At 39.7% G+C, this 17567-nt stretch overlaps 1 protein-coding gene and 1 pseudogene across 1 annotated transcript in view; both read left to right on the top strand.

The window, feature by feature from the left end:
- The window catches only part of ADCY10 (adenylate cyclase 10), a 120276-nt gene that overhangs the window by 28708 nt on the left and 74001 nt on the right, over nucleotides 1–17567 (top strand). Inside the window, exons 13-16 of the mRNA XM_012527624.4 lie at nucleotides 461–653; nucleotides 1176–1262; nucleotides 4521–4795; nucleotides 11442–11578. Of these exons, the coding sequence (XP_012383078.2) occupies nucleotides 461–653; nucleotides 1176–1262; nucleotides 4521–4795; nucleotides 11442–11578 (692 nt within the window). The remainder of the gene's footprint in view (nucleotides 1–460; nucleotides 654–1175; nucleotides 1263–4520; nucleotides 4796–11441; nucleotides 11579–17567) is intronic.
- LOC139436340 (actin-related protein 8 pseudogene) lies at nucleotides 7670–8914 on the top strand (annotated as a pseudogene).

Below are 17567 nucleotides of genomic sequence, written 5' to 3'. Positions count from 1 at the left end.
ATGACAGAATGAGAATTTGGAAAGTCTTGTATGTCACTTAAAGGAGTTTGGACCTATGCTTTTAGGCAATTAAAGCCACTGAAAAATTTTAAGGAGAGTGCATGAGAAGATTTGCTTCTAACTGGCCCCTTCTGTGAAGGGGATACATTTAGAGGATCCTGATTCTAGGCAGGGACAATAGCATGCTATTGTGAAAGTATAGGTGACAGCGTGAAAGCCCAAACCCAGGGCAGTGGTGGTAGGACTGGAGAGGAGGGGATAGCTAGGTTAAATTATCAGGGTTTAGGAATTAGTGGAATGGGAGAGTATATCAGTAGCAGGAATAAAAAACAGCTTCCAGATAGCTTGAACAACCTCTGTCTTTACAACTGAATATAAAGAGTCAGCAATTTCCTCCAACCTTTTTTATTTTCAGAAGTATATCTATAAAAACTCTGACTTCTGACTTTCTTATCAACAGGACTATTGCTATAGCATTGACTAAGATCAGCTTCCATCAAAATTTTTATACCATTCAAATACTAATGGCCAATGTACTAGGTCTGGATACCTGTAAACATTATAAAGAACGGCAATCCAACCTTCAAAATAAAGTCAGGACCCTGTTGGATGAAAAGTTCTACTGTCTTTTCAATGACATTTTCCATGTCCAGGTAACTAGCTAGCATTAGCCTTGTACAAGGAATAGTGATAGGGCAGGGGCAACAACTCCTCCCTGATGCTTTATGCCATAGCTTCTTTTTCACCTTTATTATTCTTTTCTTTTCTTATCTGTAACTTTCAGGTGGTGAGGAAATGGCTGCCTAGTCTTCCTTGAATGTACAACCACATTCTTGACACATATTGGAGATATCTAGAAATACCCTATTCAAGGAAATCTAAATGGTCACCAGCTGATTCATTTTTTCTCACCTTTCCACCATATCTAGTCTGGGCCACAAAGTCACTTTGCTCCCACGGGTAACTGCCAATGCAAACAGAGTGTGCCCTGTTTTTTCCTGTACATACTAGACGTAGTAACATAGAGTATCAGAGCTAGAACAGATGTCATGGACTATCTCACAAATGAAGATTTTAAGGCACATGACAGTAAAGTGACTTGCCCAAAGTCACACAGGTTAGTAGTTCCCTTTACTATTTCCCCATACTTAATAGTCTCATAATTCTTTTCACAGTTTCCCATTTCAAGGGAAGTTTCCCGAATGAACACGTTTAGAAAGCAATATCAATTGGAAGCATTGTTTATGAAGATCTTGGAGCAAGTAAGAGTATCTCTGGGTCAGCCAGTGGGGGGAGGAGGCTGGGCATGTTGCTACAAAGCCAGGTGGACTGAGAGGTTTAGACTACATTGTCAAGAAGCTGTGAAGAACGTGAAGGTGTTATCCTTAAGTGCTTCATTCTCTATCCTTCCAAACCTCAAGTTAAGAATCTGTTCAAAATTTTAATATACTTGAAAGAAATACCTTAATATTACTTCTGGGAGTTTGGCCTCTCCTTAAAACCAGCTCAGAAAATGTAGAAGACTGGCATTTTCCAAGAATGCACTTATGTCCAAAGGAAAAAGAATTAAGACCCAAAGGATAATTTGCAAGGTGTACATAGGACGTTTTTTTAAGATTTTTATTTTATTTTTATTTATTTCTCTCCCCTTTCCCCCACCCTGGTTGTCTGTTCTCTGTGTCTATTTGCTGTGTCTTCTTCTTTGTCCGCTTCTGTTGTTGTCAGCGGCACGGGAATCTGTGTTTCTTTTTGTTGCATCATCTTGTTGGGTCAGCTCTCCGTGTGTGCGGCGCCATTCCTGGGCAGGCTGAACTTTCTTTCGCGCTGGGCGGCTCTCCTTACGGGTGGACTCCTTGGGCGTGGGGCTCCCCTATGCGGGGGACACCCCTGCGTGGCACGGCACTCCTTGCACACATCAGCACTGCACATGGGCCAGCTCCACAAGGGTCAACGAGGCCCGGGATTTGAACCACGGACCTCCCATGTGGCAGACAGATGCCCTAACCACTAGGCCAAGTCCACTTCCCTGAATAGGATTTTTGAATACTTCTGTCCATTTGGTAAAAACAAAAACAAAACAAAAACAGCTCTTATTTTGCTCAGATTCTGAGTGGGGCTTCAGGAAAGGGATGAGACAGGAGAAACTTGTAGGAGCAGATCTTCCAGCAATCTGGAATTCTATATTATGGTTCAGTGGGGAAGCCACTCTAATAGCAGTTTGGAGGCATGACATAGTGGTGACCACTCCTCCATGTGTTCTTGCACTGATGCCAATGCATTTTGCCCCACTGGGTAAGGACTCGATTGCTTCTGAAAGTTCCCTTATCCTATGACAGGGCCATTAACTATATAACCTCTAAAATCCTTTGCAATTCTAAGAGTCTATGATTCTATACTTTATCACCACATTTTCCTCTGAAAATCCACCTACCCCACAATGGTTAGTTAAATGTTTGAATGACATTTAAAGTGGTTTAACCCACAAAAGGAATTTAAAGGAAAAAATCTGTTTTGAAAATAAATTTGATAATTTTTTTTTTTTTAAAGATTTATTTATTTATTTAATTTCCCCCCCTCCCCTGGTTGTCTGTTCTTGGTGTCTATTTGCTGCGTCTTGTTTCTTTGTCCGCTTCTGTTGTCGTCAGCGGCACGGGAAGTGTGGGCGGCGCCATTCCTGGGCAGGCTGCACTTTCTTTCGTGCTGGGCGGCTCTCCTCACGGGCGCACTCCTTGCGCGTGGGGCTCCCCCACGCGGGGGACACCCTTGCGTGGCACGGCACTCCTTGCGCGCATCAGCACTGCGCATGGCCAGCTCCATACGGGTCAAGGAGGCCCGAGGTTTGAACCGCGGACCTCCCATATGGTAGACGGACGCCCTAACCACTGGGCCAAAGTCCGTTTCCCATAATTTGATAATTTTTATGTGAATTTTTTTCCTGGTTTTTGTCCTGTTTCCACCAAAGCATCTTTTTCTGTTTGTGTTTGAGTTGGTCTTACTCATTCACATTATAAATCTTCTTTACTGTTTGGTATAGTAGCAGCTTTTATTATGATAAAATAATCATAAAAGTTCAGTGACATAACAAATGTTTTTTCTTGCTCATGTTATATGAGAGCTATGGGCTGCCTGTAGCTTTACTGGGTTCCAAGAAGTCTTCTCATTCCAGAATGAGAATGAAAGGAGTAGCCACTGTTTGTTCTCTAGTTCTCACCCCATCACCCTGCCATTTTCCTCCCTGGATTGTTTCCTCTAGCCTGGGAAATCTGCCTACCCTACTTATCTTGCCTTTGAAAATCATCTGTCAATGACCCTGGTGGTCTCCTTTATACTTATCAAATTCAGTGGCTACTTTCTGGCTCACATTATACCTGGCTTTTCCATTCTATTTGATAATATTGGTCTCCTTTTTGAAATGCAACTCTTTCCTGGTTTAATTCCTACCTCTCTATTTTTTTCTCTCAGTTTTCTATATACTTTTGCAGAGTTCCACCCTAGGTCCTCTGTTTTTCTTCCTCTACATGGTTGCAGTATACAAAGCAGTCACATGTATAGTAGGCTCTGTAGTCAGATTATTTAAATTTCAACTCCTAGGTCCATCACTTGTTACTTGAATAACCCTGAACAAGTGACCTAACTTTCATATACTTCAGTTTCCTCATCTACAAAATGGTGAAATAATAGTGCCTCGCTCATAGGATTGCTGCAAAGATTAAATAAGTAAATTATATGTAAAACAATTAGGACAGTGCCTCTTTCATGGTAAACATTTAACAAGTGTTAGCTCTTATTATAGGCTCTCTATATTTGCTCTGAGTTCATCTCCTGACTTCTAATTGTTCATTCTATGTGGATGATCATCAAATTCTGGCTCAGCATTGGCTGTTGCTCCCCTTCAGAATTTAGCCCTCCCTTAGAATCAGCCCAAGGTAAAAGTACAAGTCCTGTCCATCTGTGTCTTGTCCTGGGCTTGTACCCCTGGCCTTAGTAACTCCCCCATTTACAGGAATTCAAATGTTCCCTCTACCCCCTATGAAGTAGACTTTCTGTCCCTCCTGGGTGCCCTTTTGTATGTGTTAAAGTAGGCTGCTTCTGCCTGCAGGGCAAGTTCTGGTTCAGTGTTTCAGGCTGCCACCTGATAGATTAGCACCTGCGGGATGTGCATAGGGTTGTGAACAAGGGCCAGGGACCCTCAGTGGGAATACAGGCCAGCTCCACTCCCTGGAAACATTTTATGGCACCAACTTGGACAACCAAAAGTCCTAAGATCCTACTATTTTTAAGTTGCCTTTTTCTTGATTCAGCCAGTTTCAACCAAGCTCTATCAAAATTACAAGTTATTGGAATCTAAACTAAGACAAAGTTATTGGAAAGAAAAAGATTTAACTTGACTGGTCCTCTGGTCCTTTCTTTTCATCATAATCAAACTAGAAAGCTCAGTGTACACACATGCATACCCATACACATCTAGAAAAACCTGAAATCTTACAACACTATTCATTCTGTTTCTCCACTTTGTTCAGACAGTGAAAGAGGAAAGGATTATTTTCATCATCGATGAGGCTCAGTTTGTGGATTCGGCTTCCTGGGCCTTTATGGAGAAGCTGATCCGGAATGTTCCCATCTTTATCATCATGTCCCTGTCTCCCTTCTTTGACATACCCTGTGCTGCTGCCCATGCCATACTGAAGAACAGGAATACCACCTATGTCACCCTCGGGGCAGTACAGCCTAGGGACATCCGCAACAAGATCTGCCTTGACCTCAATGTGAGCAGCATCACCAAGGAACTGGACTTGTAAGTATCCTTCTTCTCTCCTCCGGTCTTGACATCTGTGTTTACTCCCCAGGTCTAGACATCATCAGATTCCTTAGTATGTGGGTTCTAAAATGCCTTTTACACTATCGTTACTGGTCACCTTTCAAAGGGGGCCATTCATTAGGCTTGGTAGGATGGATCTTGCTCATTTTTTCTTTGTTATGGTCCCTGTTATGTCTTCTCAATCTTTGCCTAGTGACATCACTTTTGTTTCCCTTTCTTCATGCTCTGTGTGTGAGTATACTCATTTTATTCAATAATGACCAAGTGCTTCATCATAGACAAGGAAAAGCAAACTTGTAAGCATTAAAGACCACAGCCAGCAACTAAGAAAGGTCTTACTCAATGAGCATCATGATGGAGTGACGTTATCAAGATGGCAGTGTGAGATATCACTGGGGAAATTTCTCCATTAAGACAATTGTATAAAAGGGCATTTCCCATTTGATTGGAAATCTGGAGGATGATAAAGCCTGAAGACTTCACAAATACTGAATCAAAGGAAAAAAAATACCAAAAAAGAAGGTAGGAGACCTTCTACTAGGACTGCCAGTCTGGACACCTTGTTCACACTTGGTCCCATGAGAGTTGTCACACAGCAGCAGTACTCCAGTCTGGTCACCCTTGCAATGGTCACTGACCACAGAGTCACACACGGCAATGACTTAGAGTTCCACAAGCAACAGGTCACATAGTCCCAGGGCAGGGGCCCTAGCAGTCAGTGAATGTGTATGTACAAAGCAGCCCCCAGGAAAGAGGAAACAAGAGCTGCTCATGGTGAATGTGCTGCCAAGTGTGCACACTTCTAACCTGGTCACTAATTGTTTATGCATCCAAATGGAAATGTTTTGAACAATGATGCCATCTGGCTCCATGGGGTGGTATACCCTAATGGAGAAGGTACTGGAGACAGAAAAACCACACTAGTAAAGGCAGAAAACTAAATTGCAAAGAAATTGCAAAGAAAACTAAATTGCATTCAAGGCAACAAATGAAAACTTCAGAGGAAACACATACATTGGAACAACAACTAATCAAAGATATAGAGCTAAAGGATATTAAGACAATGTGTGTTGGGAAGCGGACTTGACCCAGTGGTTAGGGCGTCGTCTATCACATGGGAGGTCCGGGGTTCAAACCCCGGGCCTCCTCCACCTGTGTGGAGCTGGCACATACACAGTGCTGATGCATGCAAGGAGTGCCCTGCCATGCAGGGGTGCCCCCCCCATAGGGGAGCCCCACGCACAAGGAGTGCGCCCCCTTGCTCCCCGTAAGGAGAGCTGCCCAGCACGAAAGAAAGTGCAGCCTGCCCAAGAATGGCGCCGCACACACAGAGAGCTGACACAGCAAGATGATGCAACAAAAAGAAACACAGATTCCCATGCCGCTGACAACAACAAAGCGGACAAAGAAGAACATGCAGCAAATGGACACAGAGAACAGACAACTGGGGTGGGGGGAAGGGGAGAAAAATAAATAAATCTTAAAAAAAAAAAAAAAGACAATGTGTGAATAAAAAGATTAGAAAGTCTGAAAAGGAACAGAACTTATGGGGATGAAAAACACAATAATGGAAATTAAAAATACAGTGGAGAGATACAACAGAAAATTTGAACAAACAGAAGAAATAATCTGTGAACTATTAATAGAAGATAGGGCAATTGAACTCATATAGTCTGAGGAACAGCTAAAAGAATTTCAAAAAAGTGAACAGACTCTGAAAGACCTGTGGGACATCATGAAGCATACAAAAATACATGTTATGGGAGTCTCAGAAGGAAAAGAGAAGGGAGAAGGGGGAGAATGAATATTTAAGGAAATAATGGGAGGAAATTTCTTAACTGTTATAAGAAACATAAAATGCACATCTAAGAGACTCAACATACTGCAAACAGGTTAAACTCTAATAGACCTACTCCTTTGTCAAAGATCAGTTGGCCAAAACTGTAAGACTCCTAGAAGAAAACACAGGGAAACATCTCAGAACCATGAAATAGGTGGTGGTTTTAGACTTTACTGCAAAAGCATGAACAAAAAAAAGAAAAATTAGATAAATGGGACTCCATCAAAATTTAAAAATTTATCAAAAAAGTAAAAAGAGGGAGTGGATGTGGCCCAAGCAGTTAGGTGCTCGCCTCCCACGTGGGAGGTCCTAGGTTCAGTTTCTGGTACCTCCTAAAGAAAACAAGCAAGAGGGCGAGCTGATGCTAAGGGCTGGCCCAGCGAGCTGATGCAACGAGACACAACAAGCAGGGAGCAGATGTGGCTCAAGCAATTGGGTGCGTCTTTCCCACATGGGAGGTCCTGGGTTCAGTTGCCCGTGCCTCCTAAAAGAAGACAAGCAGACATAGAAAGCACACAACGAACAGACAGAGCACAGATGAGTGCAAACAACGAGGGTGTGTGTGGAATAAATAAATAAATAAATCTCTTTTTTTTTTGTAAAAACAGAAAGTAAAAAGACAGCCTACAAGGTTGTGGCGGCAGCTCTCAGGCAAGAGGCTGGTGGGTGTTGGCAGTCACAATGCCCCCCAGCAGAATAGGGGAATGCAGAGAATGGGAAGGAGAAGGGTGAGGAGAAGGAGAAGGAACAGTACAGTGTGAAACGGCCCAAAGTACCTGCTCTGGTGCTGGAGTCACTGCAGAAGGAAATCCAGAGCAACTTCATTGTGGTCACACATCCAGGCTCAACAACCTTGAGGGATGGTTGAGCCAGACACATTTCCTGTCGGCATTCCTCACATCACACAGAGACACAAACAACAAGGGCAGCCCCTATACAAGGACAACTGACTTCTAAGGGAAGGACTAAATGAACCTGAAAGTAATGAGCAAAGACAAAATGGCCTTAAAATGTTGGACCAGTCAATATGGTTCAAAAAGATGTCAAGTTGTATAAGACAGATTCCTGTGTCCCCTGAACAGGCACATTCCTACAACAAACATATGTGGCCTGCAATTTTAGATCACTGTTCCGGAAGTAAGAGGACAAATATATCTCATCACCCTGAGGATTTGTTAAGAGAAGAGACCTTGTATGTTAGTCCACTGGACTGTTATAATAGAAGAGGTCAGTTAAATATTGAGTCAGGACCTGGGGTCTCCCTTATAACTATTCTGGTAAATATTGAAGTAATATAGTCTCATGCAATACAAAAATACTCGGAAATTCCACTGAAAGATTTAAAGTATTATAGATGTATCTCATTAATTCCTGATATCTATAATAAACTGCATGTGAAAGAACTGGTGAATATGATCCTAATGAAGATGGGTTTTCAGGGATTGTGGTCCATCAGGAGTCTGTGCGTGCCACCTTTGAAAGTGGCTTAAGCAGCATGTGTATTGTAGATGTTGGGAGACCAGAAGACAAGTGTATGCTGTGTGGAGGATGGAGTCTGTCAGCTCTGTCTGATATATGGGGGATCTGATGTGTCAAGATATTTTTACTGACTAATGCCACAAGCAGGGTTCCCTTACAGAGAATGCCAGTCAACAAAAAAAATGGATTACCTTCTTCTGCAACACCTTAAAGAAACTTTTTGTCATTTAGATCAGGACATTTCTAGGCTTCAGGAGTTCCAGATTTGACATCCAGATTCCCTAATCCTACTTTACTAGTCTCAACTAGGAGATAAGAAACTCTAGGCTCCAATGGCTTTATTTTAACCAGAAACTTTTGGAATTGTTGGACAGAATATGACACCTTTGCAGCACAGATCCCAGGGTGATCCTGAGGATCCTCATGAGGAGCATTACCTGCTGGCCACTCAGAGCAAGCAAGAACAGTCTGTAATAGCTACTGCTGGCTGAAAGTCTGCATCCAAATCCATTGGATTTGAAGAGGATCTCCATGGTCCATCCTTCAATCTCCCAGAAAGACTCCACTCCCAGGAGGTGGGTCTGGAGATCCTCCTAGGGAGACTCCTGATGGCCATCAATGATTCCAAGGAGGCTCTCACTCCACTGATGTCCAGGAAGACTGCCAGCTTACTGTCTGAAGGGAAAGCCCTGGGCCTGAATAAAGCCATCCTTCACAGCATAGACTATTGTTTATCTGATGATACCACAAAGAAGATGTACAGCTCCATCCAGTAGGCCAACCTCAGGATATCAGCAAGGCTTTCTTTCTCCCCAAAGACAGTCACATTCTGAGGATGGCTGCCAGTGATCCTTAGGATTCCTTAGCTTGAATCTGTGCCTCATGTCACACAATGATGCCCTCTCCTTTCTTTTCTGGGTTCCTGCTGACTTCGAGCTTCTGGATTGTCCCCATGGCTTTCTCTTTCTATGTCTGAATTTCTTCTTCTTATAAAGGATTCCAGGAATCTTAATTAAGACCAAACTTCATTCAAATTGGGCCATGCCCTAAAATAACATCTTCAAGAAATCTTATTTACAATGGATTCACACCCACAGAAATGTAGATTAAGATTAAAAACATATTTAAATTTGGGTACATAATTCAATCTACCATAACCACATAGGGTATGATTCCATCTATATGAAATGTCCAGATCGGGAAAATCCATAGAGAGGGTAGTAGTTGCCAGATACTCTGGTGGGGATTGATGGGCACCTGGGGGTGGGGGGCTCTTGACTGCTCATGTATATGGGGTTTCTTTTTGGGCTAAGGAAAATACTCTACAATTGATATAGTGATGTCTAAGCAACTCTGTGAATATGCAAAAAATCATTGAGTTGTACATTTTAAATGGGTAAATGTTACAGAATGTGAATTATATCTCAATTGAAGGGACTCCCACTGCCTAAAGTCAGAAAATTTCAACATTAAGGAGAATCATGACTGTAATGGATTAAAGCATATCAAATATATTTTAAAATGCATGAATTCAAATGATGCTAAAAACAAATACACACCTTTTTGGTCACTATTGGAGGTTGCTAGGGCACCAATTCATGACTGAAATTGATAAATATAGTAAAAGAATCAAGTATATATTCCTCCTTTCCTGTATGTTCTATATTTCAAGATAATAAAGAGTTGATGAGAGAAACTTCTTTAAAGCAAAATTCCAGGTAATAAATATAAAAAGAATGATAGAATTAGAAAATTACCATTTTGCAACCCCTGGCAAAATAATGGATCTATACAATGATCATCAATGATGCTAAAATCATTAGCTGAAAGGTTGTCTGGGAACTTCATAATGGAGGGCTCAGGCTGATTCTAACTAAATCCCCATCAACCTTAGCCCCTGAAAATGGAACAACCAATGTTCCTCCTGATATGATGCAATAGGAAGAACTCAGCACCTGCTTTTAAATAGTCTTGCCAAATATTTGTCCAAATCTAATCAAGATTCTAAATACAACTAAGAGTTTATAAGAAATACGTGGGTGAGTGGACAAGTTAAGCAATACCATGAGGAAGCAATCAGCCAAATAAAACATGTGAGACATCCTATAGGACAAATGACCCTGTTTCTCTACAAATTAATGGCATAGAAAAAAGGGGGTGCTATTTTATAATGAAAGAAAAGTAGGAGACATAAACAAAAATTTGACCCCTCCTATGGGTTTTATGTTTGGGCCGTAGGAAAATAAATTCCTTGACCTGCTGTTGATTGGAATATAATTACTCCTCAAATACAGCCCTGGATTCTGTTGCCACAGTCAGCTTTGGGCTTTCACATGTAGATTTTTCAGGTTCCAAACTCCTCAAATCATCTCTCACTATGCTTGAGATGAGGAGGAAACATCCCCATCACCACGACCACAACTCAGTAAGATGGAACTCAACACATTCACTATTCTTTCCAAAATAATCTCCTCTCTGGTCTCCAACATCTTCACTTTCTATTAAGGGAGTACTTGTCACCCACTGTGTTATTCTTACCTTTTAGATCTTCAGCCAAAGCTGTGTCTTAAGAGTCCCATTTTTTTCCATGTTAGTACAATATTGAGCTCTAGGTCTGGAAGGGATGTTCAAGAAGCCAATTACTTTTTGAGCAGCATTACCCTTTCTCTATCCTAGAAAACGTGTAACCTTGGGGTTCTTAAAAGCTTTGATGAAAACTAAGCCTGGGAAAGAGGGGACAATGTGGCAATGACTCTAATCCTAAACCCCAGTCTCTGAGTTTATGGCTTTCCCTGTTTCACTGTGTGATTAGGCTGCCTCTGGTCTTTGCTATGACCCCTAGCATCAATGTGGTCCCTGTCCTCCCTTTTTCAATCAGAATAGTTGAATGAAGAGGGAAACAAGGTAAAAGATATATTTGGAATACAGAAAAGTAAAGTGGAAAAAAAATGGTAAGAGAAAAAAGAAAGATGGAATACTGGGGCAAAAAAAGATGGAGAAGAAGAAATGGATTGGCAGAAGGTTTTTACCCCCTAGTAGTATTTGGTTGAGCATCACCTTTTAAGGGAATAAAGCATCATGCCTTTGACTGTCACTCATTTATCATGGTACTTCCTGTGCCATCAAGGTGGTTCCTACAAACAGAAAGTAAAGAATGCTACCCCCAAGGAAGAGGTACAAGGGAGTAAAAAAATATTGGGAAATGAGAAGAGGTTATTTTCAAGTAATTGAAAACACTGAAATACTCTTCCTTCCTATTAAATGGTACTTCAATGTAAATAGGTTACCTTGTTTTAACTACAGGTATCTGGTGGAGGGAAGCGGTGGAATTCCATATTACTGTGAAGAATTGCTAAAAAACCTTGACCATCACAAGGTACTTGTTTTCCAACCAATGGAATCTGAGGAGAAGACAAATTTGACCTGGAATAACATGTTCAGTAAGTCCCACCATGACGATTCTTTCTCACTCTGTTCTTTTACGTAACTAAGTCCTTGTGCTGAAAGGGTGGCAAGAATGGGCTGTTCCATAGTCTGCTTCCTATGGGGTCAGAGGGTTTTGGGGAGGCAAAGAATATTGGATTTGATATTGAAGATTTTAAGAGAACTTAATGTTGCCTGTAACTCGCTAGACTGGGCTAAAGAATGAACACCTGTGATAAACGTGAGAGAAAACAGAAAGCTTAAAATAGAGAATTTCAGAACTGAAGAGGACATAGATGTTATGTTGAAAAAACATTCCTCATTTTCCTGAAGTACAGTTACTGGCTCAAAGTGAACTGTCAAAAGGATCCCATGTTACATATATGTAAAGAATGATGAAGTTTGAGAAGATGGCACAAAGGAGTCCAGTTGGAGCTTTGAGGAAATTAATTTTAGTGAAGGGAGAGAGTTGGAGAATGGGGTTTAATGAGGATTAAGATTAACATCTGTGAGGAATATACTATTTGTTTCAGGAATTGGCATTGATTAGAAGAAAATATCATATGCTAGCAAAAACAAATTTAAAAAGAATGAAATGAAAAATGTCCTGAAATAAAGGAGATTTGTGTAGGTTTAAGAGATATTTCTACCATGAAAAAGAGAGTATAAAGATATAACTAAAAGAAAACTTTGGCCTTGAAAGCAAGGGTCCAGTGTTCCAGTGTCACATATGCCATTGAATTCCTGATATTTTGGGAATAGTCACAAACTTCATTGCCCTCAGGTACCTCAGCTATAATGTGGGGGTAAATGGACACAAATCCCTTTTTATTTATTAATTTAACAAATATCTACTAATCCCCTTCTCTGTGTCTAACACCACAGTAGGTTATACCTAATGGAGTACAAATAAAATGACTGGATACAATAATAATCCCTTTGTTACCTCATTCTTAAAACTATTAAACTCTTTATTTTGATTGCATGCAGTTGTAAGAAACAATACAGAATGTTATTGTAATCCGGTGTACCTGTAATCCTTTTTACTCTTTCCTCAGTTTTCCCCAGTGGTAACATTATGCAAAATTGTGGTATAATAGCTCAACCAGGATACAGTCTAGATACAGAACAGCTCCCTCCTCCCTAGCTTCTCCAGGAGCCTCTGTGCAGGAGGGAGGTCGTGATGGCAGATGAGGTCCCCAAGGCTCAGGCCACCTGGCCTGGTGGTGACACGATCTTCAGGAATATTATCCTCAAGGAAATCCCCACCAAAATCATTTTTTAAAAGTTTTATTTTATTTCTTTCTCCCCACCCCCTTGTTGTTTTTCACTTGCTGTGTTTGTTCATCTTCCTTATTTCTTTGGGAGGCACCGGAAGCCAAACCCAGGACCTCTGATGTGGGAGGGAGGTGCCTAATCACTTGAGTCACCTCCATCCTACTTTGTTGTCTCTCCTTCTGGTTTTTCTTCTTGTCTCTCTTGTCACGTCATCTTGTTGTGTCAGCTTGCTGTTCCTGCCAATCATGCCAGCTCACTGTCATCTTTAGGAGGCACCGGGATCCAAACCAGTAACCTCCCATTTGGAGGCCCAGTCATCTGAGCCACATCTGCTTCCCCAAAATCATTTTTTAATATGACCACTGTCTTGTTTGCCATGACATTTTCCCTCAAACACCAACACATTTCCAGGTGATTCCTAAGAAACATATTTCTCAGATTTCTGTAGCAGACAATGATTATGAAAGGCTACTCAGATATTTAATGATTGTTGGCAAGAAACGTACTGCTGATCTGGGCCTGAAGAATGGTGGTGGATGAAGGTTCGGATGGGGGACAGTCTGTCTGTCATGCTCATCTCCATGTTTTTGGAGGTCACAGATCAGCTGCCCACCTGCTTAAACATGCTTTAGATAGTTTTCCTTCTCTACGCAGTGATCAGGTTCTTAGCAGGTTCTAATCTGTTAAATTTGATATACTTCCTTTTGCCTGTGTATGGAGAGATTGGTGAAGTAATTTTTTAAAAATTCATAATAAAATACATTTTTGCATGAAAAAAAAAAAGATACAGAACATTTCTATCACCACAAGGATTCCTCACGTTGCCCTTTTATAGCCTTGCCCACTTCCTTTCCACCCCCAGCTCCTCCTTAACCCCTGGAAACCAGTAATCTGTTCTCCATTTTTACAATTTTGTCATTTCAGAATATGTAACCATTTGGGTTTGGCTTTTTTCACACAGCATACATAACTCACTGGAAATTATCCAGGTTGCTGTGTGTAGCAATGGTTCATTCTTAATTGTTGCTAATTAATATTCCATGGTATACAGATGTACCACAGGTTGTTTAGTTCACCTATTGAAGAATATCTGGGTAGTTTATGATTTTCTTTTGTTATTACAGATAAAGTTGCTATGAACATTTGCATATAGGTATTTGTGTTAACAAAAGTTTGTATTTCTCTGGAATGAATGTTTAGAAGTGGATTTACTGGGTCACATAGTATTAGCATGTTTAGTTTTTAACAAAACTACCAAACTGTTTTCTAAGTGGCTGAACCCTTTTCTAATCCCACCAGCAATATATGAGTTATCCAGGATTTTCTGACATTCTTGTCAGCATTTCTCTGGTGGTATGATGTGGAACATCTTTATATGTGCTTATTTTTTCTCCATATATCTTCTTCAATAAAATGTCTCTTCATACCTTTTGCTCATTTTCTAATTGGATTGTGTTTTTTTGTATATATTTTTAATACTGTTTTGAGAGTCCTTTATATATTCTAGATATTATTAATAATTCTTTGTCAAAAATGTGATTTGCAAGTACTTTCTCCCAGTCTGTAGCTTGTCTTTTCATTCTCTTCATACGTTTTTTCACAAAAGCTTTAAAATGTTGATAAAATCAATTTATCAAGTTTTTCTTTTATGGATTGTATTAGTCAGCCAAAGGGGTGCTGATGCAAAATACCAGAAGCTTGTTGGCTTTTATAAAAGGTATTTATTTGGGGTAGGAGCTTACGGAGCCCAGGCCATAAAGCATAGATTACTTCCCTCACTAAAGTCTATTTCCACATGTTGGAGCAAGATGGCTGCTGACGTCTGCCAGGGTTCGGGCTTCCTGGGTTCCTCTCTTCCCAGGTCTTGCTTCTCTCTGGGCTCAGGTCCTCTGTTTTCTCCACAAGGGTAGCTGTAGACTATCAGGTGAACAGCTCTGTTTCCCTCTCTGGGGTTTCTGCCATGTCTAAGGAGCCATTGTCTTCTTCTCCTGGCTCAGGTCCTCTCTTCCCAGGGCTTGCTTCTCTTTCCTCTATGTGCTTACTTCCAGGGGCTCCCACTCAAGACTCCAGCATCAAACTCCAAATCAAAACTCCAACATCAAAATCTCCCAAGCCTGTCCTTTGCCATGCCTTTTATCTGTGAGTCCCCACCCACCAAGGAGCAGGGACTCAACACGCTATTGACATGGCCCGATCAAAGCCCTAATCATAATTTAATCATGCCCAGGTACAGACCAGTTTATAAACATAATCCAATATCTATTTTCAGATTTTATAACTATAGCAAACTGCTACATGGATCATGCTTTTGGAATCAAATCTGAGAATTCCGCTTAGCCCTAGGTGCTGAAGATTTTCACTTATGTGTTTTTCTAAAAGTTTTACTTCTTAGACTTAAGTTTGTGATGAATTTTGAGTTAATTTTTCTATAAGATGTGAGAATTTTGTCAAGGTTCTTTGTCTTTTTCTTTTTTTGGCTGTAGATGTCCAATTACTCCAGCACCATTTGTTGAAAAGGCTATCTTTCATCCATTAATTTGATTTTGCACCTTTGTAAAAATTCAGTCAGGCATATATGTGTGGATTTTTGATTTCCCTGTTCTGTTCCATTGCTCTATGTCTCTATCCTTCCTGCCAATATCACACAGTCATGATTATGTTACCTATATAACAAGTCTTGAAATCAGGTAGACTTATTCCTCCCACTTTGGCCCTCATTTTAAAAATTGTTTTAGCTATTCTAGTTGCTTAGCCTTTCCATACAAATTTTAGGATAATCTTGGCTATATCTACAAAAAATCTTGCAGGAATTTTGATAAGAATTGCAATATATTTCAGTTGTGTTTTTATCAGTTTGGGGAGAATTGGCATCTTTATTATGTTGTCTTCCAATCTATGAACATGGTATGCCTTTCCATTTATTTCGATGTTTTAAAATTTCTTTCATTAGCGGTTTGTAGTTTTTGGCATACAAGTCGTCTATATGTTTAGCTAGATTTTATACTTAAATATTTCTTTTATTTGAAAGATTGTAAATGGTAATGCATTTTTAATTTTAGTATCCACATTTTTATTCCTAGCATAAGAAATGCAGTTGATTTTTATGTTTATGTTGTTCCTGCAACCCTGCTGAACTCAACTCATTTATTAGTTCTAGGAATTTTTTATTTTATAAATCCCTTGAGATTTTCTATGTAGAATATCATGTCATTTGTACATGGGGACAATTTTATTACTTCCTTTCCAATCTGCATGCCTTTTATTTTACTTTCTTGCCTTTAATATTGGCCAAAACTTCCAACATTAAGTTGAATAAAGTGGCAAGACTTCCACTTCCCTTATGGAATGTTCTTTTTCTTATTTTATTTTTTAATTATCTTTTTTTAAAGTTAATAGATCACACAAAAAGTTACACTAAAAAACGTAAGAGGTAAAATTACTATACATTTTAAGGTTTATTTTATTTATCCTCCCCACACCTGTTTTTGTGCTCAATGCCCACTTGTCTTCTCTTCAGGAGGCACTGAGAACTGATCCTGGGACCTCTGACGTGGGAGAGAGGAGCTTAATCACTTGCACCACCTCAGCTCCCTGAAATGTTCTTAAAAGCATTTACTCTTTCACCAGGAAGTATAATGTCGACTACAGTTGTTTTTTGTAAATGCTCTTTCTCAAGTTGAGAAAGTTCCCCTCTATTCCTGTGTTGCTAAGAGTTTTTAGCATGAATGGGTGTTGAATTTTATCAAATGATTTTCTGCATTGATTGCTATGCTCATGTGATTTTTTATCCTGTTAATATGAGGATTACATTGATTGATTTTCAAATGCTGGAGCCTTGCATCCTTGGAAAAAACTTCATCTATTTATGTTGAATAATTATTTGTATATATTGCTGAATTCTATTTGCTGATATGGTGTTAAGATTTTTTCATGTACATTCATGAGGGATATTGTTCTGTACTTTTCTCTTCTTTGTACTTTTGTCTGTTTTGGACATCAGGGCAATACTAGCTTCATGAGATGAACTGAGAAGGATCCCCTGCTCTTCGATTTTCTGGAAAAAGATTGTGTTGAATTAGACTTAATTCTTTAAATGCTTGATTGAATTCTCCAGTGAAACTGTCAATTGTCCTGGGTATTTCTTTTTTGGAGTTTTTAAATTACAAATTCAATTTCCTTAATAGCTTGGGGTTATTCAAATTATCCATTTTATACTGTGTGAGTTGTGGTAGTTTGTGTTTTTCAAGGAATTGGCCCATTTCATTTATCAAATTTTTGTGTGTAGAGTTGTCCATAGTATTCTGTTATTATTATTTTCATGTTTGCAGGATCTGTAGTGTTATCTTCTTTTGCTCTTAGTAGTACTGCTTTAACTATATCTTACAGATTTTGATAGGTTATATTTTCATTTTCATTCAGTTCAATGTATCATTTCTTTTCCCTGAGATTTCCTCTTTAGCCATGGATTATTTAAAAGTGTACTGTTTAATTCCCAAGTGTCTGGAGATTTTCTTGTTATTTTTCTATTTTTGACTTCTAGTGTAATTCCATTTTTTTAATGTGCATAACCTTTTTTATTGATGTATATCATTCATACATGAACACGCATAAACAATAAGTTTATAGTAAAGATTGTAAACTTACAAAATAAACATATATAACATCACACAGGGGTCTCATACATCACCCTCCACCAACTCTTTGCATTGTTGTGAAATATTTGTTAAA

Source organism: Dasypus novemcinctus, chromosome 13, assembly GCF_030445035.2.
Source record: "Dasypus novemcinctus isolate mDasNov1 chromosome 13, mDasNov1.1.hap2, whole genome shotgun sequence".
Classification (NCBI taxonomy): domain Eukaryota; kingdom Metazoa; phylum Chordata; class Mammalia; order Cingulata; family Dasypodidae; genus Dasypus; species Dasypus novemcinctus.
This window is presented reverse-complemented; position numbering and strand designations above follow the sequence as displayed.